Source organism: Paramormyrops kingsleyae, chromosome 25, assembly GCF_048594095.1.
Source record: "Paramormyrops kingsleyae isolate MSU_618 chromosome 25, PKINGS_0.4, whole genome shotgun sequence".
In the NCBI taxonomy this organism is placed as follows: domain Eukaryota; kingdom Metazoa; phylum Chordata; class Actinopteri; order Osteoglossiformes; family Mormyridae; genus Paramormyrops; species Paramormyrops kingsleyae.
In genome coordinates, this window is record NC_132821.1 from 31,998,627 (window position 1) to 32,024,982 (window position 26,356).

Sequence of the window (26,356 nt, forward strand, 5' to 3'; positions counted from 1 at the left end):
TCACACAGCCATCAGGGAGCCTTTTGAGAAAGAGTCACAGTGTCTTCCCAAAGACTCCAAAGCAGGATCTGGCAAAAGACGAGCACTAAACGTCGGAATAGCTTGAAAACAAATGTTCTGCAGTTGTCGTCTCAACCATGTGTGCCAATACAGCTGCAGCCGTTTGTGCTCATTTTTATTTATTTTTATGTTAACGCTCATGTTTGTGGTTAATGGTAAGACAGTTAAAAACGTTTCAAATTAGGGGTAACTAGGCCTAAGTGAAGTAATTTCACACCCGGTGATTTAGAAATATTGCCACAAAGAGCATTCGAATTCATTTTTTGTTTTCATAATAACAACCTATTTGTGTTCTTTTGTCGCGATTATTATAGCCTTGTGGGACAATTAATCAGACATGCCTATTGCGTGAGTAGCCTGTGTATTTGCTGGCTACAGTGATAGCGACGTCACGGTCACTTCTTTGGATTCAGTCATCAGTATCTCTTGTACTGCTAGTAATTTTCACTTTCTATATAACAGCCTTATCAGCTTGTGGAATTTCACCTCATATCCCTGACATTGTGGATCTGATATTGTACAACTGCGCCACTGAAACTGATTACAGCTTTTTTTTTTTATGAAACTAATAAACAGATGGACGCCTGATAACTTCCTCACTTTCACATTGGTTATGTTGCATAAACCTTCATTTAATCTATTTACCGGACACTTATGTATGTATTTTATATAATGTAGCTTAGTATTTTAATATATTTCAACTACATGTTTTACTACAACAATTCAGGCTAACCTAATGCACGAAAATCATGAATAAAATGAAAATTTGAAATGTAATATCGTTTCTGCACACTGCCTACTGTATATAGTTATAGCTTAATCAATGCGGAATTTTACTGTGGTCACTGTCATGACTGTAGGGATAGTGGGAATGGGACATAATATTAATCCCCCCCATAACTGTCACTATTGGTCTCATGAGCAGCTGCTGCCTTGACAGTCATCTTTATGTTACTGTCTTTCAGCCCATATTGTCACAAACGCCATCAGCTGCCTCTCTTCTGGCCAGTATTTTCTTGACATCGCTCGCTCCAGCTCTGGATACTATAAAGCAGATATGATTTCAGCCCACAGTGTGATGTTCTGTCACGGGAAACGACAGAGGAAGCAGTCAAGACAGAACGGGGGCTCTTATATTTAATAATGTGAAATAACAGCTGTAGGTTAAATACAGAACCAGATGATAAAACCCATGCGTTAAAAACGCAGACAAGTGATGACATAAGTCAAGAAATATGGGTTATAGTTAGACAGCTATTACCTATTTTTTTTAAATGGCTTCAAACGTAAATGAACATTTGCTGCCATCTAGTGGTCAAACCAAAAGTTGTGGTAAATTACATTACTTAAAGTTTAACGATCCCAAAGGGAAATGCTTGAACTTCTTGAGTTAACTATTCTAAAATCAACTAATCCTGAGTTTAATTTAGCGTACCCAAATGCCATAAATGTTACACATATTACATATATATAAATTTCATCCTCCCTGGAGTCTAGGCATTGACACACGTAGGCAGTTTCAAAGAGTAGGATTTTCCACTCAACAAATCATGCTGCTGTTCTTCTGGAACACAATCGAACGTGTGAAAGGGAGCAGGAGCTATGGATGACGTGACTGAAGGGACTTTTTCAGTGTGCAGGGGAGGAAAACGTAGGTTATTTCAAAGTCCCATGGATGTGTGGTTGTGAGACAGTCTGGCACATTCCGCCGACCCATTTCTGACAGGTGCTTACTGTATCATAGCTGATGAGCACCCAGAAGGTGCAGATTCTGTACAGTAACTGCAGTGTTGGCAGGATTAATGAGGCATCAAGCCAGACTGTATATTTTTTGCATTTTATGTACCGATCATGTCCTTAGATTTACAGTACATACAGATTTTGGGAATATACAGTCAATTTAGGTTGGGAAACTGGTACAAGGATGACATTTGTAGGGTTTTAAGGGCACTAGGCCAAAATCTCACAGCTCACCTTGGAGCCAAAGTCAGCCTATACATGATGATGGGGATACAGCAACGACGATGATGATGACGATGATAATGATAATGATGATGACGATGATGATGTTGATGATGACGATGATGATGACGACGATAATAATGATGATGATGTTGATGATGATGTTGATGACGACGATGATGACGACGATGATGATGATGTTTGGCCCTCCAGAAGGACTCAGGAAGGTGTGCTGAGGTACATCTGCAGAGCTGGGGTAAAGATAAAAATGGTGCCCAGGATGGACACGGTGAGGAAGGCCCACAGAAAAATACGGTCCAAAACCTGGGCCACAAACTTCCAGTCCTGGACCACCTAGAAGACGGGAGACACGCAGGCAAGAAAGGGGGAAATGAGAGAATCAGTGCATGGCAGTCACAGCCTCTGACATGATGATTTGAGAAATTTGAGCTAAACTCCTAGCACACACATCCATTGTATGCTTGTAGAGACAGACATTCAGTGACAAGATGAGTGAAATGCTAAAACTAGGAGTGTAACGATTCTCCAGATCAAAGGTTTGGCTCAGACCTCATTTGTAGGGGTGACAACAAAAATCAAGGAAAACGTCTGGATTTTATTAATCACAACAATTTGGGAAACCGCCTCTGTGACAAACATGCAATTCACTAATAACTAGTTTAATTAGGTGTGGTTACTAATTGTCACCCTTTTGAAACATTACAATGAAGCAGCTGTACAGCTGTATCAGTATTTGAATTGACCAATTAAATGTTTGGCACTCTGAGACACTTTAGCAAAGTCAATAAAAAGACACATTTACAAAGGGCATGAGGTTTAGAACATCATTTCAGAAAAGCATCCTTCTAAAAAGCCCTTAGGGACTCCAGTCGAGCAGTGATGTGGTTTAATTTGTCTCTCACCTCACGGATGAAATGCTCTTTCTTGATGTGCCGGGAGATGTACCGCACAGAATCGGTGGCCCTCTCCAGCAAGGCCAGCCAGGCGATGTTCTCATCCTCCTTGCCAGCCTGAGGCCTGGCTTGCTTTTTGCACCGGGGCTTGAGCTCAGGGCTACGTAGCTGAATGTCCGGATAGCGGTAGCGGTCGGTGTGACCCCGCATGCACAGCAGCCTGGGCAACTTCTGCAAGAAGAGGCTCTTCACCCAGGGCGCCATGGGGTGGTAGGTGGCGGACGAGCGGTGATGAACGTTGATGACGAAGACAGTTACGATGATGGAGAAGGTGACGAAGATCATGATGAAGAGGAGGTACTCGCCGATGAGTGGAATGACCTTGGACGAGGAAGGGATGATGTCCTCGATGACCAGTAAGAAGACGGTGAGGGAAACTAGGACGGAGGTGGACAACGAGAGCTTCTCACCCTCATCGGAGGGAAGGTAGAAGACCAGCACGGTGAGGAATGACAGACCCAGGCACGGGATGATGAGGAACAGCGTGTAGAAGAGCGGGAGCCTCTTGAGGATGAAGGAGTAGGTGACGTAGGGGTAAGAGTACACCCCGTCCTGGCGGCTGCCTCTGGCCCCGGTAGCATTGAGAATCTCCCACTCCCCGTTGTCAAAAAAGTCCTTGCGGTCCACATGATCATCCACCAGGACCAGGTCCACCATGTGGCCGTCATAGGTCCACGAGCCGAACTTCATGGAGCAATTCTGCTGGTCGAAGGGAAAGAAGGTGACGTCCATAGTGCAGGAGGATTTGTAGCTGGCCGGCGGCGTCCAGGTAACGGTGCCGTTAAACTTGACGATCGCTTTCGTCATCAGAGAGCCCTCAAAGCGTCCATCAGCGCTAAGGACGGAAGAACAGAGGGTGTGAAAACAGGAGATACTCTGAGGAAATGGAGGAGAATTAACTGTTCACAAGTGGTCAGAGAACCTCCACTGAATAGATATATCTACACCCAACAAATAGCTTTGTTGCTAAGACACCAGATCGATACATCAACCTGTCAGTTCCGCACTTAAAGGCACACGGTGCTCACTTCTCATACAGCACGATGTCAGGCAGCCAGATGGTCTCTGAAGGAACTCGGATGGATGTGATCCCACCATAATCTTCTGGGTTCCACCGCATCTTATAATCGATCCACTCCTGGATAGACGAATGGCCAGAAAAGGAAGGATACCCTCATGTCACAAACAGACTGTCACTATGTTTGTTTGTTTGTTTGTTTGTTTGTTTGTTTGTTGGAATTTATATTCCACTCACACACAATAACACACTGGCTCATTGCCTGAACTACAACAGAATATGGGGGAATATTCTGGAAGATGTGGCATTTTTAGCCCAGAGTGCGAACTGTCCTGGGGACCATTTTAGACCAGTGAGCTTCACCATCAAACCGGCATCAAAGACGCCAGCCACATTACGTAATCTTTCAAGTAAGCGACATATTCACATTCGAGGTATAGGACATAAATAATATGACAAGGAAGGTTAAAAATAAGTGACATCCTATAAGATTTTTTTAAAATATCATGCAAAATGTCATGTATGGATTTAAAAGAAGCAACATATGCTGACAGGTTTAAAAAAACAGCATATGTCAGGCATTAAAAGAAGGTGTATACACCACAAAACGATGCAAATGGCAACAGAGGGATTATAAAAGAAGGTTGACTAAAGAAGTGAGATAATGAGCAAACTGGCATAACTGAAGGGGTAGAGAGGATTCAGCGGCAGAGTGTAGGTGTGGAACTTCAGACCGACCTGCCACAGCCAGACGTTGGTGGTCATAAGCTGGTTTTTCTCATCCTGCGTAAACAGAAGAGTGAAACAGAGTCAGCGTGCTGTCTCTCGACTACATTAGCAGCCCGTTTGGTATGTTATCGCCGTAACCACGGAGATGCCACGCAGGCGGCCGCGCAAAAAGCAGCACTTGGGAAGAAATGGAAGACTGCTGGGTACTGAACCAGTGAGGCCAGAACACGCAGAAAAGTGCTATTATATGTAACAGGACACAAGACACCACATTTTATCAGTGGCTCAATGCTTCCGAAATATAATTCTCAACAGAAACGTTGTTTATTTCACTTTTAGGGTCAGATTTTACCGTGGACAGACACCGATGTAATAAATGACGCACAGTGTTTGATAAAAATAAAAACAAAACAGTTCACGTCCAATCTGTGTTTTATATCAGGAAAACACCTTAATCCTCACAACAAAACCCCCCCAAAAAAGATCTGCAAGCTGAGAATTTATAAGCAGCAAGGGAAAATGGTGTGAGTACATTAGACATAAAAGAAGGTGCATCATATTGATTTGAGGCTTGATTCTCATATACAGTCATCAAAACATGCACAACAAAAGAAGATGAATGAAAATATTTGTGCTGAATTATCTGAAATCAACGGGAGAGAGACTCTCTTATGGAATCGGCTGTATTTTATAGTTATGACTCGGGGTGTATGAGACAGCTTGGTATTGGGCGGGCGACACGATTTAATGGCTTAAATATAATATTATATGTGGTTTAAACGAGACGGGAATAAATGTACGAGGTGACTGAAGTAATAAGAAAAAAGAGCAGAATTCTCCTATGACCAATACGCGTAATAAATGTGTTTAAAAAAATGTGAATTTAAATAATAGTGTTTAGTCCCAGATTAAGTGTTTCTGGTGGCGAACTGGAAAACACATGTAAATAAATGGCTGAGTAAATATGGGCATCGCGAGCAGCGGGAGCCGCCAGCCGCCTCATCGCCATTCCGTCCCCGCGGCCGCTGAGTTATACCGCCTCGCCGGGCGGCATATTTCAGCACCGCGGACAGCTCCGGATGGATTTACGGCGGCCCTCCTCATCGCTTACCACGCAACGAACGGCCATACGCCGCAGCGGGATTGATTCCCCTCCAGGCAAAAAGTAAATAGCCAATTTCTTAAAATTACCCCCAGAGCTTTCCTTATCAGAAGGCCTGAACCGGCTGTCCTCCTGTACATCGCCCGTCATCGGCTCCCCCTGTATACTCGCGATCTTTTCTATTTACAGTATGTCTAATTAGCATTTTAATTTTTTATAATTGATTCCGTTTCCCTTCTTCCTTCAATGCACCATAAGAAAATTACATTTGGTGCAACAGCAATGTATTTCTGGGATAAGAGTTTCTGGAATATGTAGCCTATGATGAATGCAACATGCGACGGGTTGGATTTACATTTAATCTCAGTCTTCAGTCAGGTTTATAATCACGTAATAATGTTATGACATGAATGCCCCCCCATGCCCGCCTCCATGCCTGTGAGTCACGCGCTGGGTTGTAGGCCTATCATACTCTCGTGGGGTGTTTTTCTTCAGTAAGTCTACAGAACCAAGACGTAGTTCCCACAACCAACCAAAGGGGGCGGTAATGAGCTGTCGTCCGACTGTTGTACTGCATCGGTTCCATTCCTGAAAATCTTTGTAATGAGCAATATTACGAGTCTGTGTGCATCAAGGGCGTAACTTTGGCTGGAACATTGAGGGGGGGGGTTGAGGTCTCCACCCATTACGGAGGAAACATGATTATTGGGGGCGTTGTATTAGCTGGTTTTGATTTATTGGGGGGGGGCTACAACCCCCCCACCCCCCAGTAATTTACACCCATGGTGTACATTACCGCTTTAATGGTCGGATCACTCTGCCGAACCAGGGATTTGAACCAGCTACCTTCTGAGTCCCGACCCACAGAGCTGCCCCCAACAAAACATTATTTTAACACTTTTTTGATCAGTGCATAATTTTACACAAGTTCTTTTTCATAATTTTGATGTCTTTATAATTGTTTTTAAATGATGTAGAAAAAAGTAAAAAATAAACCTTTCTATGAGTAGGTATGTCCATACTTTTAACGGCTGCTGTACATAACGATCCATATCCATCAGTGTCTAATGCATCCCCTGAAAGGTGAGCCTCTACTTTAAGGGATATTAATTTATAAAGACAATGTAGCTTCCCATCGGCCTCCTGAAGGACAATCAGACTCCATCTGTTGCTCCATCTGGAAGAGGGAAGACTTCCTTACCACATCCACCAGCTGGGAGATCTTGAGGCCAAATCGGACGGTGATGGTGTCGTTGGCGTGCAGGACAGGCCGGACCCATTTCTGGTATCCAAGAAAGAGGTTCCTCAGGAGGGAATCCTCCATCTCGGCCAGGGATACGAAATCCTCCAGGGCTGCCCAGGGTGCGGGGGGAACAGAGTGATAGATATTAGCAATAATGTGCTAAAAACACTTACTAAAGTATGTGGCTAGACTGGGCATTGGCATATTGAATGTTTTATTGGGTCGATGAATATGTCCCCCTCCCCGCACTCTGCAAAATTTCCCATGGGGCTGTGGGGGACCCTAAAGACCGAGGACGATTTTTAATCCCATTCCAGCCCTGGCAAGATAAGCGATACAGAAAATCATATAGCAGCCATTATTTATCTCTGGAACTCGTGCACGGCGTGTTCCGTCTTATAGGTAATACATCCTAATTTAGCAAAAACATTCAGGGATTGTAGAACAGGCGTGGACTTGCTCAAACTGATGGTGGGGGGGGGGGGGGGGCAAAGGCTCCTCATCTTCCCATCTCCATAATGAAGTGGATCCCAGCCAGCGAGAATGTCACATGCCACACATCTGCACCTGTCACTTCCTGTCGCACAGCCAAGATTTCCCTCCAACAGTAAAACCACAATAACCGCCAATCCAGTGATTCTGTACCAGGTTTAAGGACATTTATAATTCCCCTTCCCCTGTGCGAAACTTTATACAATGAAAATTACGGATGGAAATTGAATTGCGAATTCGTCTGCAAAATTCTTGAAACGATTCTTTGCTCCGGTGTCTCCGGTCCCTGTCTCTAGGTCCTTGAGGACCTAGAGACAGTCCACATTTTTGCTCCTTCCCAGCTCCCAGAAGAAATGCAGACTGTCTGGCAGGGAGCTTGCAGGGAACAAAAACATAGACCAGCTATGGGTCCCCGAAGACCGGATTGGGAAACACTGGTTTACACTATAAAGACTTTAGGTGCGAAGAGTGTGCTGTCCCACTGTATCCATTCAGGCCTGGCTGAATACAAATACACCCCTAACCGACGCCCAGTGCTGTCCCACTGTATCCATTCAGGCCTGGCTGAATACAAATACACCCCTAACCGACGCCCAGTGCTGTCCCACTGTATCCATTCAGGCCTGGCTGAATACAAATACACCCCTAACCGACGCCCAGTGCTGTCCCACTGTATCCATTCAGGCCTGGCTGAATACAAATACACCCCTAACCGACGCCCAGTGCTGTCCCACTGTATCCATTCAGGCCTGGCTGAATACAAATACACCCCTAACCGACGCCCAGTGCTGTCCCACTGTATCCATTCAGGCCTGGCTGAATACAAATACACCCCTAACCGACGCCCAGTGCTGTCCCACTGTATCCATTCAGGCCTGGCTGAATACAAATACACCCCTAACCGACGCCCAGTGCTGTCCCACTGTATCCATTCAGGCCTGGCTGAATACAAATACACCCCTAACCGACGCCCAGTGCTGTCCCACTGTATCCATTCAGGCCTGGCTGAATACAAATACACCCCTAACCGACATCCAGTGCTGTCCCACTGTATCCATTCAGGTCTGGCTGAATACAAATACACCCCTAACCGACGCCCAGTGCTGTCCCACTGTATCCATTCAGGCCTGGCTGAATACAAATACACCTCTAACCGACATCCAGTGCTGTCCCACTGTATCCATTCAGGCCTGGCTGAATACAAATACACCTCTAACCGACATCCAGTGCTGTACCAGTTCTCTGACGCTCCATAATCAGCTCATTGAGGCTGACTGTCACCAACTGGGCCTGACAGCATCTCTCTTTTGACACGTCTTCACACCCATCTAACTCTGCTCCTCTACCATCTTCTCTCTGTCCAGCCCTGCACCCTCTACACGAGCCCTACAATTCTGTCCCATTCCACCACCAAGCCATCGAACCACTCTTGAATTTTCCTGTATCAGCAAAAATTTGATGACCATTTTCCACAAGTAGTTCAACGATAACATCAAGAAAGTCAATGGTCTGTCACAATTACTTCACCTCCTGAGGTCGATTATCATATATACTCAATGCTAGGTATTCCAGTCTGTAAGTCATTATGAGGAGCTCTGCTGGAAAGAGTGAGGTGTACCATTTAAAGCTGGAACATTCTACCTGCACACAGTGGTAGAGATGAGAGTCCAGCCAGAAGAAGCAAATAACTAAATAACATCCATCCAGCTTCTAAATCGGTGTTTCCCAATCTGGTCCTCAGCAACCCATGGACAGTCCAAGTTTTTGCAAAAATGTGGCAGGGAGCCCGGATGAAGCAAACACTGTTCGAAATCTAATTATCCAGTACAGGATCACAACCAGAATGAAAGCCTATGTAAGGACCAATAGGGTACATCGCAGGAGACGCATAGGATGGAATTCCAGTTCATCACCAAGCAGGGCAGCTGGGGGTAAAGGGCCTTGCTCAAGGGCCCATGGACATGTGACCTTTCTGCTGAGGCTGGGCTTGAACCAGCGACCTTCTGATCTGAGTCTGCTGAGCCACATGCTGCCCCCATGTTAACCACACACGGATTGTTGGAGAACGCTGAAGCTCCTGCAGGAATCCCATGGAAAGTCCCCACAGATCCAGGACAGGAATCGAACCCTCAACCGCAGTGCTTTCAAGCTACACTGCCACCCAGCTTCAAACCACCAGTGTAACGATGCTTCAGAGCACCCAATGTGCAGTGTCAAATGAGTCACAGAAAAGGCACTTTCTAAAGCAAAGGGAGTTCTTTGCAAAGCGAGTGAAAACACAGCTCGCTAATGAGTCCTTGGTTCGACATTTGTTATGATTTGTTGTGAATCCTCATTTAATTACAGTCTGGTTATTCAGACAGGGGTTGGCAGGGCAAGCAGGCAACGACTTATTTAGACAGCCGAAATTTCAGCGAGTAAATGAGTCCCGGAGATGGGCGTGCACCCTTGGAGCGTCTCACGGGAATGAGCTACTCTGAAAGCATCTTCATGCGACGCCGCACGGCGCTTATCAAGCCCCGGGCAGGAACAGTCCAAACAAATACGCAGAATAATACATAAATGTACCAGGGACTGGACTGGACATCTTCTGCAAGAATTCACAAGGGGACGGCTTTTTTCTTGGGGTGTAGTGAGAATGCAGTTATGCTGTGAACCACAGCAGCAGAGACCTTAGTTATGGGCATGTTTACCAGGAAGGAGGGCTGTTTACCGCGTGTGTGCATAAGGGCACGTGTTTGGGTCGTGAGGCTGGAAGGAGAAGCAGTTCTTCAGCACAATCAGCATCTGAATCACCGCTGTGATGCATGTGAATGATGACTGGCACTGTGGTTGCAGCCTTTTTGCCAAACCCAATAAGGACTTCAGTGTGGCCTATCAGATCCCTACAGTTCACTTAGGAATGATTCCACTGATATCGTCAGTCAAGGTTAAGTGAAAAAAAAACCCATTAAAAGCCAATTGCATTACAGTGCAGGTAATAATACATTTTATGTGAAACTTACAAGGACATGATAAATGACCACTAGAATATTTTTTCAGAATAAACAACCGACCCATTTTTTTTTTTTGCAGTATGGACACACATGTCAGCCATCCAGTTGTTCCAGATCCAGGCCCGGGGGGGGGGGGGGTTGGGTATGTGCGGGCCGACACGACCTCCAATCAATTACAAGAAATTCTTCAGGAAGTGAGGCAGGGAAGTAGGTGTGAGGGGCGCTGTGGGGGGCGCTGTGAGGGGGTGCTGTGAGGGGGCGCTGTGAGGGGCGCTGTGAGGGGCACTGTGAGGGGATGCTGTGAGGGGGTGCTGTGAAGGGGCGCTGTGAGGGGGCGCTGTGAGGGGCGCTGTGAGGGGATGCTGTGAGGGGATGCTGTGAGGGGGCGCTGTGAGGGGCGCTGTGAGGGGATGCTGTGAGGGGCGCTGTGAGGGGATGCTGTGAGGGGGCGCTGTGAGGGGCGCTGTGAGGGGGCGCTGTGAGGGGGCGCTGTGAGGGGCGCTGTGAGGGGATGCTGTGAGGGGGTGCTGTGAGGGGGTGCTGTGAGGGGCACTGTGAGGGGGCGCTGTGAGGGGGCGCTGTGAGGGGGTGCTGTGAGGGGGCGCTGTGAGGGGGTGCTGTGAGGGGGCGCTGTGAGGGGCGCTGTGAGGGGGCGCTGTGAGGGGCGATGTGAGGGGGCGCTGTGAGGGGCGATGTGAGGGGCGCTGTGAGGGGGCGCTGTGAGGGGGTGCTGTGAGGGGGCGCTGTGAGGGGGCGCTGTGAGGGGGCGCTGTGAGGGGCGCTGTGAGGGGCGCTGTGAGTGTGGTAAGGCCCTTCAGAGGATGCACCACGCGTCTAGTCACTGTGTGGCACCCTAGAGGGGACCTCAGACCCAGTAATGAAATGTGCCTTTCCGATGTCCCACTAAATGTGCAGGAGTCCTGATTCTGCGGACAGTTCCACTGAACAGGTGCCCTCTGTGCCAAGAGACCTGCAGTAACTAACCAGTCCCAGGAAGAATTTTGCATCTTGTCTAGTAGCGACACACTGTCACTGCAACTGTGATATTCACTTTTTTTCTCCTTCTAAATTACTCAAGGCGCTGCAAACATCTGATGTAAGGAAAATGGGCAGGTGACCTAGAAATCATTCATTAGGAAAGACCCCAGTTCTTGTGAATCATAAATAAGCTCTGGGGCCCCAAGTACCCCCAGCTGCGAGGTGCCACAGTGGTGTGACGGAGTCAGCATGAATATCCTTTGAGGGCTGATGGGCTTTTAAAAGACCTTTAGGAAAAGGCTGTGACAAGTCCTGGAGCTCAGTCAAGACGGTGATTAAGAAGAGGGAGATGGAAAGCGGCATACAGAATGGGTTTGGAGCAGGACGTCCCGCCAGGTCCAGCTGCTGAATGCGGCATGCAGGCTCAGGCAAACCCCTCAAAGGCCGAGGAAAATCGAAGAGTTCGGCTGAAAATCCTCGTTAAGTCCTGAACAAAGAATATCCAGCAGACAGTACAGGTTCCACAGCTAAATTGCCTAAACACACCTACTTTTTTTATTTTATTTTTTTGCTTTCACATTTATTTGAGCCTTTAGCGTTTGCAAAGGGCATTTAGTGAATATAAAGTATTCACACATCCTCAGGTCATCTCCTCCAAACAGCTTAATAAAGGCTACTGAGCACCAACATGAAATCCCACTGCTCTGCTCAGAAAGTCATTCTCATTCTAACATGACCTTTAATCATTAGCTCTCATGGCTATTTTTGACACTAATAAAAACAAAAAGTACATATTAATTTGTCAAATACGTATAATCACAGCATTCCCATAATGTACCTATAACACCAGAATAAAATGAGAAATGGGAATAAGAATCCGGCTTCAGCTCATAAACCACAATGCTGGAAAGGTAAAAGGACAGACTAAAAGTGCTCCAGCTGTCGGGATCTATATTAATGCGCTATTCTCTCAACTTCATGCTATTTGTAAGCAGGTAACCAATGGCATTTTAAGCATTATACCCGAACAAAGAATAAAACATCACAAGCGAAGATTATTGCATCCATCTATCCATCCTTATTCTAACCTCTTATCCACAAGAAAAAAAAAACACCGGGATCAACAGTTCATCCCAGATGAGGGCGCTACACATCTATCGATTAATAATAAATAATTTCTCGAAATTCTGGACGGTTTCAGGAGAATATCCCCTTCTCGTTCGTTTGGAATAAGCGCTGAGTATGAGGTGCACTGGCGCCTCGTCCTTTTATCGGATGACAATGCTGATAAGCAGGCGGTAATCGATCACTGTCATTTGTATTTAGCCGAGCACCTACCGCACGTGAAAATCAATCCCCATCATCACTAAAAGCTACTTTTAAATTACCGAAGACGGCTGATCACGAAGGCGACGGGCCGGACTGGGGGACCCGGCAACGTGCGCGATGTGGACGCGATGGGACAGTGACATCTTCACCCGGTTTTCACCCCGCTCTCACCCCGCTTTCACTCGGCTTTCACCCGGCTTACCTCGGACGGTGGCCGCAGCCAGCGAGAGCGCCGCGCAGAGGAGGGCAGCGGCCAACTTCATGACACCTTCCCACACAGCGGCACCTCCCAGCCCGGGGCTACTTCATTCTCATCGGACGGGACGCAAAGGGAGAAGAGCAGCCCGAGAGCGATGCTGTTTCCGCGAAGACGCCCGGGGACGTCCAATGCAACCGTGAGACACTTTATCCGCCGCGCCGTTATTCTGCTTATCAGCGCCGCCTCCCCCGCACTGATGTCCCATTGATGTGGCTGCGCGACCCGGCGGATGGTGAGAAGCCGGCCGAAAGGGAGGGGCGGACTCGGGGAAGAGGAGGTCTGGGAGGGGGGAGTACGGCGCTTTTAACGGGCAGCCAATGGTAACAGCATCGCGGGGAAGATGAAGGGAGAATGGAGGAAGAAGGCAGAGGGGATGAGCGGAAGGCTGACGGATGGGTTGAGGATGAGCGGGGCATAGCACCAGCTGGAGAATGGATGTGGAATCGTGGGGCCAACAGGCAGGAGTTCTGCAAATGTCTAAGACTACTTAGCTGGGAGTGTAATCAGTTAGTTTGTGTATCTATAATCAGTTTTGTCAAGAAAAAATGTTCATATAATGTTTTTTAAATGCTGTATGTTGTATTGGCCCAGATTGCAAAGATTGTTATTTTATTTATTGTATTCAGAGGCAAATTTTCAACACAATACAGGGTAATGAGTTTTTTTCTGCATAATAAAATGGATTTCACATACGGCCGGCATGGAGCTACATCACTTCCTGTTTTCTAAGCTGCACGGGAAGAAGGTGCAGGAGGAAACCCCAGCTTCTACACCATTTATCATACCGCAGGAGGCAGTGCCATCCAGTCGCACGTGCTAATTGTGTAGGTTTGTGCATCATTCTCGTGCGAGTTGAAAGGCACGGGCATTAGCTATTGGCGGCTGGTGCCTTTATGAAAGCATGCATTATTTAAGCTCATGTAAACCTGGAACTGCATCCATTGTATCCATCCGTTTTCAGAGACCACTTATGCAGCTGGAGTCTGAAGCCGCGTCACCGTGCACAAGGTGCGGGACTCGCCGAATGGGACACCAGTCCATGGGATGGAACTCGCAGACATTCATTCAGGACCACCCTGTGAAGCATACGGCCCTGACTGTGGGTGGAATCTAAATTAAAATAAATTAAAGTAAATATCTGAGTATGATGCCCCTCAGCATGTATTTGGACTGTGGGGGGGGGGGGGGGGGGGGGGGGGGGGCGGGGAACCGGAGTACCAGGAGGAAACCCCACCAAGATATCCAGTTTGAACAGACTGTTCCCATAATAATATCACTGAACCAGTTTCCACATCAGGGGAAGGCAGTGCTGGTCAATTCATTAAGCGACATTGGTGGCTGCCTAGGGCACCATCTTCTGAGGGGGCGCTGCCTTAGCGAGCCGATTGGTGGTGAAGCTGGCCTAGGGCACCATCTTCTGAGGGGGCGCTGCCTTAGCGAGCCGATTGGTGGTGAAGCTGGCCTAGGGCGGCATCTTCGGAGGGGGTGCTGCCTTAGCAAGCTGATTGGCAGTGAAGCTAGGGCACCATCTTCTGAGGGGGCGCTGCCTTAGCGAGCCGATTGGCGGTGAAGCTGGCCTAGGGCACCATCTTCTGAGGGGGTGCTGCCTTAGCGAGCCGATTGGCGGTGAAGCTGGCCTAGGGCACCATCTTCTGAGGGGGCGCTGCCTTAGCGAGCCGATTGGCGGTGAAGCTGGCCTAGGGCACCATCTTCTGAGGGGGCGCTGCCTTAGCGAGCCGATTGGCGGTGAAGCTTACCGGCGATGGAGCCTGGCTAGGGCTTTATCAGCACTGGGTGAAAGGGGGGGGGGGGGGTGTTTAAAGGGTGCCCAGTATTGCTGGCTGTGCCAAAGGCCTTCAAGACCAAACTTTATGCAGATGATGCAATGACTCCCACACAGGCAGTAAAAATCAGTTTAGGAGGAAGTTCTTGGTTTCTGGAGTGAGATAGTGAATTATTGCTATGTGGGATGTATAACTGCATGACTGTGGTATTCAAGAGTTCTGCGGTTGATTATGGCCTGATGGTCCATCATATCTATCTTTACCCCTTTTCTTGGGAACTGACACAGATCTTCCTCCATTTTACAGGCAGACTTTCCATGGTTTAAATCAGCATTTCTCAGTCCAGTCCCAGGGGACCCACAGATGTGCTGAGGCTGGGTTGGAACCGGCAACCTTCTGACTACAGGCACACAGGAGTAGCCCACTGAGCCACACGCTGCCCCAAAGTAGAGCTTCCCAGTACAGTCCCTGGGGAGCTGCAGACAGTCCGCGTTTTTGCTACTTTCCTGGGAGGGAGCAAAAACACAGACAGTCTGTGGGTCCCCGTGGACCAGATTGGAAGACGCTGGTTTAAAGCTCTTTGTGAAATGCACAGTTGTAGCTGTCAGTAGGAGGAGGGTTCTGGGGTGGAGCAGAGTGGACCTGAGGTACGCGTGCGTTACTGTGTTTATGCAGCTGGAGCCACGATGGCAAGGTGGACGCATCATCAGAGACGGTCTGCTCCCCAGTCCCTTCCCAATCCCAGGCTAATTAAGGTGGCCTCCAGCCTCATCCTCCCGCTTGCATCACACTGGGATGCTGTTCTTCCTGTCAGCGCTTTCCTTGGCTCCACTCTCACTCTTCCATCTCTTTCCCTTCCCAGCTCACTCTGCTGTGACTCCAGCCTCCTGCATGTCATTTACCACAGTGTAAACACACTCAAACACAGCAAAAAACACTGAAGGACTTTTCTTCTTCTTCTCCTTTCAACAGAAATCGACTTGTGTGCTCGCCCATGCTCGAGCCATGAAACCGGCAAGGCTCTCCCTCATTAAAATGTCGTCATCCAAACCCTTTTCCTCCATAACGAGTTCCCCAGGAAGTTTACATCAAGCAACATCATAAAACGGCATGTCGAGGATGGGAAGCAGAAAGCTCTATCGATGAAGCAATACTTTGAGAATCTGACGTAGTCTACCCACGACCAGGGATAGGAATTAAACTCATCCACTCGCCCGAGGCAAGTCATTTAGACAAAGGGAGAGTACAAGAAGCCCAACATTAGCCCGCTAGCTAGTAAAAAAAAAAATTGCATGTGGGACTAGAATTTTTACTGAACTAGCTCAGGTGGCTAAGAGCAAAAATTCTTAACTTTCACACCTGCCCACAATATTGTGCCTAAGGCAGTTGAGTCCTCCGTTGCTCTATAAAGACTTTGAACACAACTCATCTTAAGCCAATGCATGCTGTATATGGTATAAAATATATTTTGTCAAAATTGCCCTGTAAGTAGCTGAAGAGCTTAATGATGATAGTACTGATTTATTTGGGACTCTACAGCGTCTACATGAGCACGATTCCCTGAATTGCCCTCATTTGAGCCAAGACTCAGGCCATGTGTCTCGCATGGAAAAGCATAAAATCCAAAGTCCGGCGACGTTTCACACACTGTCCCTATGGTTTATCTCCCAGCTGATGCCGCATCACACTGTCATTTTCATGCCACGCTGCCCTTTCCCATTGACACAATGACCTTCTGTTACATCTCAGAGTGGTTATGCTGTCATGAAGGCTGCTATGTTTAGCAGACACATTCTAGGAGATAATGTTGTTTTATTGTTCATGTTAAAGGCCATGGAGACGGGGGGGGGGGGTGGTTTAAGTGGTGATGAGCTTGCAGACTGGAAATGTGCTTAGCTGAACAGTGCTGATACAGCGTTTAACAGGCGTGCTTAAGGAAAATATGTGATATGGGTATATTTATCATCTGGTAGCCCAGACCAGGATAAGCAGCAGGAAGATGGATGGATGGATGGATGGATGGATGGAGCTCTGACAGGAGCGTCATTCGGTTGCATGCTGCTATTTTCCTGCTGCCAATGAAATAAATATGTACACCGTTACAGAAGATCATCTAGTCATTCAGAGAGGTTAATATATGTAGGATTAAGAAGGTAACACTGCAATGTCATTCCAAGCACATACTTTACATCATACACCTCACCTAAAAAAGATTTATTTAAATATATTGTATAAAACTTCAGAGACAGTCCACTAACAAGCATGAACTTCAGCAAACCTGTCAAATTTTGAAGTTTGCATATAGCGTTAAAAATTCACTCAGCCAGGATTTTTGGCTCCTTACCTGAATGGGTGTATAGCCAATCACAGCGAGGCTGCATCAGCCCGAAACCTGCAGCAGTCCCACCTGAATTATCATTGGCCCCCTGGTGTCCCGCCCCCATTGCCAGTGGCCTAGAGAACTGTCAATCTGACAATGCTCAGCGCCATTGGATCAGAGTGCTGTCAAATGCTCCCTGATTCTGTGACATTCGCTGCCTGTAAACTTGACAATGCTCAGCGCCATTGGATCAGAGTGCTGTCTGTAGCTGCTTGATTTGGGATGCAGAATCATGATACCAGATTTTTCAAACAGGAAAAGAGACACAACATGAATTATAAAAAGTCAAAACATGCACGTTGGAGGGCCGACGGATAACACTTTATGCTCTATAGGCACATAGGTCAATAATAATGATGATAATAATAATGATAATCAAATCGTGCTCAGTGTTCAGCCAATTCTCAATGCTGTATTTATTTCAGATGGAATTTTCTGATTTCCCCTGAGTCCCCCTGACTGGCGATTGGTCCCCCCCTGAGTCCCCCTGACCGAGGATTGGTTCCCCCCTGAGTCCCCCTGACTGGCGATTGGTCCCCCCCTGAGTCCCCCTGACTGAGGATTGGTCCCCCCTGAGTCCCCCTGACTGGCGATTGGTCCCCCCCTTAGTCCCCCTGACTGGCGATTGGTCCCCCCCTGAGTCCCCCTGACTGAGGATTGGTCCCCCCCTTAGTCCCCCTGACTGGCGATTGGCCCCCCCCTTAATCCCCCTGACTGGCGATTGGTCTCCCCCTGAGTCCCCCTGACTGGTGATTGGTCCCCCCCTGAGTCCCCCTGACTGAGGATTGGTTCCCCCCTTAGTGCCCCTGACTGGCGATTGGTCCCCCCCTGAGTCCCCCTCACTGAGGATTGGTTCCCCCCTTAGTCCCCCTGACTGGCGATTGGTCCCCCCCCTTAGTCCCCCTGACTGGCGATTGGTCCCCCCCTGAGTCCCCCTGACTGAGGATTGGTTCCCCCCTGAGTCCCCCTGACTGGCGATTGGTCCCCCCCTGAGTCCCCCTGACTGAGGATTGGTTCCCCCCTGAGTCCCCCTGACTGAGGATTGGTCCCCCCCTGAGTCCCCCTGACTGAGGATTGGTCCCCCCCTGAGTCCCCCTGACTGAGGATTGGTTCCCCCCTGAGTCCCCCTGACTGGTGATTGGTCCCCCCCTGAGTCCCCCTGACTGAGGATTGGTTCCCCCCTTAGTGCCCCTGACTGGCGATTGGTCCCCCCCTGAGTCCCCCTCACTGAGGATTGGTTCCCCCCTTAGTCCCCCTGACTGGCGATTGGTCCCCCCCCTTAGTCCCCCTGACTGGCGATTGGTCCCCCCCTGAGTCCCCCTGACTGAGGATTGGTTCCCCCCTTAGTCCCCCTGACTGGCGATTGGTCCCCCCCTGAGTCCCCCTGACTGAGGATTGGTTCCCCCCTGTGCCACCCAGAGGTGGACATTTCAGGTCCAGAAAGTGCAAATCCAATCCAGGATTTTGTTTCAACCAACCATGCAGCATAACGAGTCACAATCACAGAGTACTCAACTGATTGGATGAAAGAAAAATCCTGGTTTGGATTTTTACTTTCTGGACCTCAACTGTCCGCCTCTGGTGCCACCCCTTTAAAAAAATCCTATAACCGCCCCGCCCACATATTCAGCCGTATTGCTGGGAGCAGGAGGCAGCTGATGGTGGGGGGGGGCGGAGGGGCTATACCCCAGCCTATGTTCTCATAAGCTTATGCCTGACCTGATTTACTTCGGTGGTCAGGTGCAGAAACCGAACACGGGAACCCCGTGAAGAGTTCCGGAATGTGCTCAAGCGACCTGGTTCATCTGCTCCGTCAGTAACGGCTTCTCATTTTAGCATGAAATTGTGGGACAAAGACGGAAAAAGTTCAGAATAAAGGTAGGAATTTTCCAACGAATGTCAGCCCCACTTGAAAAAATATAAATATTTCCCTTTATTTTGCCTACTTACAGCTATTGACTCGTTTGCGATTTTGGTGAGAGCTCCTTGGGTTTTAAGGCTGAAAATAAAAGAAAATCAGGGACCAGGCTTGTGTCTGCTATTCTTCCCAAGCTGACGCAAGTCGAGGAATGAAGAGCGGAAAGGACAAACAACCAGCATTTGTCTTTGCTAGCGAAGAACCATCTATTGAGGCGAAAATGTACCACAGAGCAGAGTTTTCGCAGGGCGTAAATAAAACTCCTTATATAAGACACTATTTGTGGCTCTGGAGCTTGTAAATTTCACAAAGAGCACCTCCTAGTGTTTGAGCCCGAACGCTTCAAGAAGTCCAGGAGAATCCCAACACCTGTCAGATAGACTCGGCATATGACTGTATCTTGACATTTTCTCTGTTTGTCTGGCTAGAAAAAGATGAGAGACAGTGACTGGCTGTGTTTAGCTAACCATAGGTTATGCTCCACTGTAATCTCTATTAGGATGATCAGAATCATCCTACTGTGCGTATGGAGTATAGTTGAACTAAACAATTCAAAGTAGCTTTATAATTTTCAACTCTGTGAAATTCAGATTTGATTTCAGAACAGTGATGACAATAGCATATCACATAAACAGCTGTAGCTTACTGGAAAACTCAAATAGGAGTGTGTCTCGTAAGGGCAGGTTTGAGCCCCCAGAAAAATTCATTTGTAAGCAAGAGCCTGTTAATCACAATTAAGTTCTTTCAATTTTCTGCTCCGGTTGTGTCAGCAGCAACTGCGGTTGTAGGCTAGGTGCTGCTCAGGAACTGGTCAATTAGTAATGAACTGGAAGGAGAAATCGCTTTCAGACAGAGCCGTGTGCATGCAGGATCAACAACAGCTGTAAGGCCGCACTCCCATGCAATTTCCCATAGAGGAGGCGTTTACACTCAAACTGTGCAAGATGATGCATGCAGATCGACTCCCCTCTCTTCCAAACGAGTGTGAATATTTTATTAAGCGCAATAACACATCAACCCAGCTTGTCTGCTTCACATTCTTGTTAAAAAAAAACAGCATAAAACATCTTAACCGCTATACAGCTGAGAGGATAAGTGTTTTTTTTTTAATCAAATGCAGTTAGAATCTTAGATATTATAAGAAGAAAATGCCACGAATAAGTAAGTGAATGATTTGTTGTATTCAGGTTCTTGCATACATTATGATTTGCCCCTAAGGCAGAAAACATTCTAAGTTTTATTATTAATATAATAAAAATACTAAAACAGAACCAAGAGCCAGTCTCATGCAGCACACCCCTACAAAGGCGACCAGTGTAATTTAACAGCGCATCTGTCCATGACGTCTAAGCTGTTTGTGCAGTTATTTAAAGTTTCTACCATAAATCCTCTGGCCCATAAAGTCGTTTTACTTACCTTGCTGCTATATGCAAAACAATTTTGCCCTTGGGATCAATAAATTTCATCTTATCTTATCTTTTTCTACGATATATGAAAATACGGCCACCCCTATATCGCTCACAAACTTCCAGACATCACTGTTTATTAATTTTCCACGCAAATCTAAAATTAAAATGAGATAAGGGACGACTGATTTGTTTCGCACCAGTTCTTTTCCTTCTGCCACCTGAGGCTCCCATTTACACCCCGACATCCAGCCAATCGCAGGCGGCCCTGGTTACTCGATGCATCACGGCCCTCTGTGAGGTTGCAGTGTCAGCACTGTCAGAGAGCTGTCCAGCCAAGTGCAGAGACACACATAAACAGGCCCAACTGTCTCAGTCAGCATTTTCTGACCCTTATCCTTGTGTGGGGACCAGCTAAGCTTTCAATTTATTACACATCTGAGCTATAAATATGTGAATATGAATCAATTTACTTTTCATTGGTGTTAAAACAGATGGTTGTTGGGAAGTACTGCAAAATTTACTTCTTAAATGAGGACTAATTAAAGATGAGAAAATAGTATAAAATATAAATATTAGATTCTTCTAATGTAACAGGAGTTTTTAATTCCACACATGGTTGGACTAATCTGTCACAGCGCGAACATCTAGAGGTATTCTGAAACATCTTTTGATGTCTTTGACTTGAATCTGACAGCAAAAAAAAACAACAGAAAACCTAGAAATCTAGGAAGGAAGATAAGTGACCAGAAGAGAAACTCATGAGACTTTGGGCGTAGCTGGATTGCTGAGACGGTGCGTGAAATGTGTCAAGAACAGGCCATCCAAAGATGACTGCAGTGGATGAGGGAAAGATGTTTTTAAGCAGAAACTTGCAATGTTTGTTACTGGAACATGTTGCTGAAAATAAACAGCAGAGGTGTGCATACTAGGGGTGGCTATCAGCAGAATTCATGAGCGACACAAACTGTACAGCTGGGTCTAAGGCCATTTTTAGGCAAAAAACAAACAGACTAAATTGGCAAATAAAAATAATACCAAGCACTGTATGTGTCTTGGGTAGTGAGAGGAAATGTTTAACACGTTTTATCTGGGTAGCAAATGCACATTTGCTCAGAAAAAAAAGATTTTAACATTGAAACATGTGCAAATTAATAGTGACACAACAAAAACTACGAGGAATATCTTTGTTCTCCGGAACATGACTGGTATCTTGCTGGATGGCTAGAAGAACATCCTCAAGGGTACCTCAGCCATTGCATGATTTTGTTCAATTTCACCAACCAGCTGAATTAGCCCAAAACAATATGCTGGAGGTCAAATCAAAATATTCATGGGAACAGTAGATGTAATAACATAGTTTTACACGTACAGGAAGATCATTCAAACATAATTTTCTTTAACTGCGGAAGGGCGGAATCTGGGGGGAGTGCGCTGCCCCCCCCCCCCCCCGTCACCTGAGTGACCAGCATTGCACATTTTCTGCACAGGCACTTACCATTACCAGTATGTTGGTACCCTATAGGTGGACAAAATAACAGGTTATGTGTGCATCAGATACATGCGTTAACAGATAAGGCAAGCAAGATGGATTTTTTTTTGCCCCCTAAGTGCAAATATCCAACTCCGCTTATGACTGCTAAGGTAGGACCTGCCTAAGACATTTGCACAGCACTGTAGTTCTAGAACAAGCTTGTGGGAGTTTTAATCAGATGTCTTGGTCCCGCCTCCTCTAGTTGCTTGGACAATCCGATTGGTTATCTCCCTGAACCAATCATTTTTTGTTCTGCCCTCAGAGCATTTTTGTGTAAGTAAAACTCCCACGGGCCTGGGAGAACATCAAACTGATGGGATGGCTGAAGTGTGGTGGAAAACAGCCGATGACCGTACCATAGCACCTGCACAGATGCTTCCAGAAGCAGCCTCTAGAGAAAACACGACATTCATAGTTTATCATAATTATTTTCAGTTGTAGTGATTTTAATGTCACACTGGGTGTATCCACAGCAATATAAAGAGTGTATAGGCATTTGTGGTAGATGCCATTGTGACACTTTTAGGTGAATGAATGGAATTGAGACTCTGAGAAAGGTCAGAGCCAAACTCCCGCCAAGCCAACAAATTTCATTGTGTCTAATCATCTCCGTATGTCTTTGAGGCATTTTGAACAATTTGGCTGTTAAAAGGCACTTATCGTGTCAAAGTGCTTTCAAAGGTGTCAATGACTCATCATTAGGAAGTGCAAATGAATGCTTTATTGATGTCAAATAAATTAACTTGGCTTCAATATGCATTTTAATGCCAGTGCAGTCAGAAACTATTAAACTATTACTGAGAAGATACTATTAAACTATTACTGAGAATTAAACTATTACTGAGAAATACAGCAGTATTTATTTTTTAGCCTTTAAAAAGATCTATATTTCCACCTTCTTGGTAGTAAATAAAGCAAAATAAAACCATAAATAAAAACGAACAATTTTTCAAGAGTGTTATTACAACACAGTGGTAATTGTTGTTAGCTGTAAAAATTCTTGCATGTGAATGACACACCTGTTATTAGAGTTAATTGTTTTGCTCTGGTCTTATTACAGAAAAATGACACAGCTTTGTCTGTAGGGAAAACACTTCAATTCAATTTGAATCAAATAGATAAACATTAACTTTATAGAACATTTCATGGCATCTCTGTACTTTGTTCTTCACACTGAATACAGTACAGCTCCCTCACAATGCAGTCCATGATCATGCATCTGTTTGTAAAATCAGCCTTTGTTCAGTGAATATGGTTGTCTGGGGCTGCTTCCGACACAAAGACATCTCCATTCCGATAAAAGTCTCATTATTCTGCTTGTCACAACCAACATCTTGCCTCCTAAAATGACACCATTACAGAGCTTGTTTGTTCTCAGCGTTGACATACTGTTAATGATCAGGCTCCTCCCACTTCCTCATGCAAGGCTTGTTTTGGATAAATGCACACTCTCAAAGAGCTCAAGTAAGATCAAGTTGATGCGTTACGAACCATCCATCCATCTTCAGTGCACCTAGACCCTATCTTGGGAAGCACAGGGACCAGCTCAGGAAGACCACGGATTGGGATGTCTGTTCATTGTTGACCACACACTCATATCAACGCACACATACATTCACACACCATCTAAGCACCATTACATGTATTATTCTGGCAGAGATGTTTATCTAACAGGCACATACCTAATACAGAAAGACTAAGACTTTTTTCATAGAGCTGGTTATTTCTAAGTCAATTGCCAATATACCATTTACCATTCTACCATTTCTTTTGTTATGGGATTTGAGCCCAATAAACTCTTGGTTACGATTCCAGTTGATTAAAGGTTCAGGCCCAAGAAATTCACTATTCAGATGGTATCACAGCAAACCATTTGGCATGTTTATGGTGATGTCACTGAGGGTTTGTGAGCAGCACCAGCACTTGGTTGAAGGATGGAGCCAGCAGGTGATAGATTCTAGGAAAATTATATTTTTGTCATCCCAAAAGCAACATCTGTGAAACTGCCTCTAGGCCGGTCATGAAATGTGCATCCTGCAGCCAGTCCGAGAGTGAAACATGTTTAAAAATTTAGGGACAGTTTGAATAATGCATGTTGCCATTTGGACTGCCTCCATAAGACCTTAGAAATTACTTGAACTGAGTCACCTAGAGTCACTACAAAAGTACAGCTCATATGAAGCCCTATATTCTGAAATGAGTCACAGTAACATTGAGTCATACCTCTAATTTCCCAGTCAGATTAGGTTTTTCAGAGAATCTACATGCAGGAAATGGAACATATCATTGCTGTCTGACATAAACCATGTTTGTCCACTTTTTGAAGATTGTGACTGTTTACTATAGATGGAATACGCCCATTATCCTCTGTCTACTGATAGCATTTACATCTAATTAACCAACGAAAAGAACAAGTGACAAGAGTGTAAGTTTGATTTCAGCTGGGATTGGGAGGGACCAAATCAGCAACGAACCCCCCACCCCCAAACACATACGGTACCCCCACAGTATTGGTTGGTACATATCTGGACCTTCCACACCAAAATCTATACCCTTGTTTAGGAACCCATCTGTTTAACTAGTATTTATGTTTGTACTGGTTATTATTTGTATTCATGACGGTCATTAGTACGGATCACTTAACATTGATAGCTAGATAGCTAGCTAACTAACATCATTGTTAATTGTGAATATAAAGCCAGATTCATTTTGTATCTTGTTAACACTGACATATTTGCTTTGCCGCTTACAGCCTTTTAAAACAAGCTGTGTAAAGACAGGTCTCTATTTGCGCAGCTAAGGGTCTCTCGTTACATTGCAAAGTAGTTTATGAGAAAATGTGTTTTTATTCCTCTCAAAATAATGGAATTATGGGGATACATGTTTTGCACTGGACAGTGACGATATATTTATTCATCCGGACTTGTTAAAAAAAAAAACACAGCACTGATATTATTTACTAATACATTTCTAAGTTGCTTTCCGTTTACTGGTTTATGTAGATGGATATTTTAAAGCATCGCATCCCTGCACTGGAGCAGGGGTCCTGCAGCAGAGGCGAGTGGCTGATGTTTTACAGCACCTTTTCCGTGAGTGCCCCCGCCAAACCATTCCAGCTAATGGAAGATGTTTATTGAGGGCCCATTTATATATCTCCTGATGTAACCTTTCCATTTCCTGGTACTGTAGCATATCCTACTCAGGGTCACGGGAGGGGGCTGGATCCTATCACAGGCAACAAAATGCACAAGGCTGCAATACACCCTGGATGTGATGCTAGCTGATCTACCTTTTGTCCTACACATTTTCTAGTCCAGGCAACGAGAGCCGGTCTGCTTATCTACATTCGGGGGAGGGTAGGGGGAGGGAATAAGACAATGGGGAGTGACAGACTGGATTGGGAGACTGGACATATGCTGGGCCCGGCTGTCCTTTTATAAGGGAGGGTACTGGGGTGAATCGGAATCTAATCCCGTGTCCTGGGAACGCACTGTCCACTGTTCTACAGGACCGGCCGTAATGAGCCCATAATGAGTCCATTTGGATTATGCAAAAAGATTTTAGTCTGCATCAGCCCTGGATGTCCTTCATTAAAGGAACTCATTACTCTTTCAGCATTAATCTGTTAGCTCAAAGACTAGGACGGCACATGGGCCTCTCTGGATTAAATCTTAGTTTAAAATATTGATTCTGTGGTAAAATGTCTCACTATTTTAGAACCAATCACACACAACTGTAATGCACATCATTCATTCTCCTTACGCTATTTATGTATGAGGCATAAATTTGAGATTTAAACAAACCAAGAGGATTTGTATCTTCCAAGCCAATGGAAGGCCACACAGCCGCTTCAGAATATTTATTCGCTGCTAATCACCCCTCCCTTGCATTGGCTGATGTGTCCCCACCAATCAGAAACCGGCTCCCGTGTCCACGGAGACGCTTAGGTATTAGTGGCTGTAAACGTGTGAGTGTGCACGCCCACGAGACCACAGAAAAACGCACAGGTGGGCATCTCTCTTATTATTACATTTAAACAGATTTATCGGTGCTCATGCTGATTTTGTCGCTCGGCTGAATTCAGCCGTGCCAGTGAAACATTACAGAGTGACGCCTCTTTTGTGTCTCTGGATGTTCAGGTAAGCGAGGCGCCTCTTGGTGTATAGTGTGAGAAATCTCTTAAAGGCACATA

At 46.1% G+C, this 26,356-nt stretch overlaps 1 protein-coding gene across 1 annotated transcript; it reads right to left on the minus strand.

Annotated features, from left to right (window-relative positions):
- Positions 1-1,183: 1,183 nt before the first annotated feature.
- chrnb3a (cholinergic receptor nicotinic beta 3 subunit a) lies at positions 1,184-13,516 on the minus strand. Its single transcript, XM_023812423.2, has 6 exons — positions 13,086-13,516; positions 7,047-7,198; positions 4,753-4,797; positions 4,025-4,134; positions 2,946-3,831; positions 1,184-2,376 (listed from the first exon to the last, which is right to left on the minus strand). The coding sequence occupies exons 1-6, from the start codon at positions 13,144-13,146 to the stop codon at positions 2,242-2,244; spliced, it is 1,389 nt and encodes a 462-aa protein (XP_023668191.1). The 5' UTR covers positions 13,147-13,516; the 3' UTR covers positions 1,184-2,241.
- Between the last annotated feature and the right edge of the window lie 12,840 nt (positions 13,517-26,356).